A 1,034-nucleotide genomic window follows, 5' to 3' on the forward strand; every position below is an offset into this window, starting at 1 on the left:
CCTTAACGCGCATTCTCGAACACGGTAAAATGGCTTGTTGCATCAAGGAATGCAACTCGAGAAGAGACAAAAATGGATTAGCAAGAAGCTTTTTTACCCCTCGCACAGTAAGTATTTACACTGTAAGGAATAAATTATTTATTTTTATTTTTCTAAAGTTATACGCGATTATATATTTTATGTATAATATATTTAAAATTTTAATTTTTTTATAGAATGATATGTTTAACTCTTGGAAAAATATTTTGTCTACTATCAATATACAAATAAAAAAGAATAGTAGAGTTTGTGAACTGCACTTTAAGTCAGAAGATATTATTAAAGAAGATGCATTTTTACAAGTCGATGGTACAGTTATCTATGTGAAAAGAAAAAATCCAAAATTACGAGAAGGAGCTGTTCCTTCAATTTTTCCAAAAACTATACCGTATTGTCAGCAGATAGAACATAAAAATAATAATAATGACGTTATGTCTTGTGAATTTTCAACTGAATGTGAATCATTAGAAACAATTTTACATTCAGCGGAAGAACCAATTTCTTCTACGTCGCATGGGATAAATAAGGCATTGCAAATAGAACATAGATATTTTATGCCAAGAGAAAGAAATAATAAATTTTCCTCTGAGGATATCAATATTGCAAAAAATATCAAGGTCCCCGCAAGCTATTGGTTTGCAAACATTTGTGATAACTATATGATGTGGACATGTTGGGCAAATGATTTGTCATATATTTTAAGACGAGTTATTATTAAAACCGATATGAAAGTGCAAGTAAATATAATTAAATAAAATAACAATATTATTTAAGCAACATCAAAGATTTATATTGACCATGTCTGGCAAATTTAATTTATTGCGAAAAATATTACTTCAGCCAGGGTTTGCCTCGGTGGTCGAATTGGTTGAGACGCCCGCCTAGTGAGAGGGAGGTCCAGGTTCAAACCCTGGCTGAGGTAATATTTTTCGCAATAAATTAAAATTGCCAGACATGTTCAATATAAATCTTTGATGTTGCTTATTACTGCTGGC

At 30.9% G+C, this 1,034-nt stretch overlaps 1 protein-coding gene and 1 non-coding gene across 2 annotated transcripts; both read left to right on the plus strand.

Annotated features, from left to right (window-relative positions):
• Positions 1–6: 6 nt before the first annotated feature.
• On the plus strand, positions 7–829 carry LOC105571020. The gene is made up of 2 exons (XM_012028513.1): positions 7–107; positions 216–829. Exons 1-2 carry the CDS (start codon positions 30–32, stop codon positions 792–794), a joined length of 657 nt encoding a protein of 218 aa, XP_011883903.1. The 5' UTR covers positions 7–29; the 3' UTR covers positions 795–829.
• Positions 830–888: 59 nt separating this feature from the next.
• Trnat-agu lies at positions 889–961 on the plus strand. The gene has a single exon. It is a non-coding gene; the product is annotated as a tRNA-Thr (tRNA).
• Positions 962–1,034: the final 73 nt, after the last annotated feature.

This window comes from Vollenhovia emeryi, unplaced genomic scaffold (assembly GCF_000949405.1).
Source record: "Vollenhovia emeryi isolate VEMERY1.0 unplaced genomic scaffold, V.emery_V1.0 DF952030.1, whole genome shotgun sequence".
NCBI classification, from domain to species: Eukaryota; Metazoa; Arthropoda; class Insecta; order Hymenoptera; family Formicidae; genus Vollenhovia; species Vollenhovia emeryi.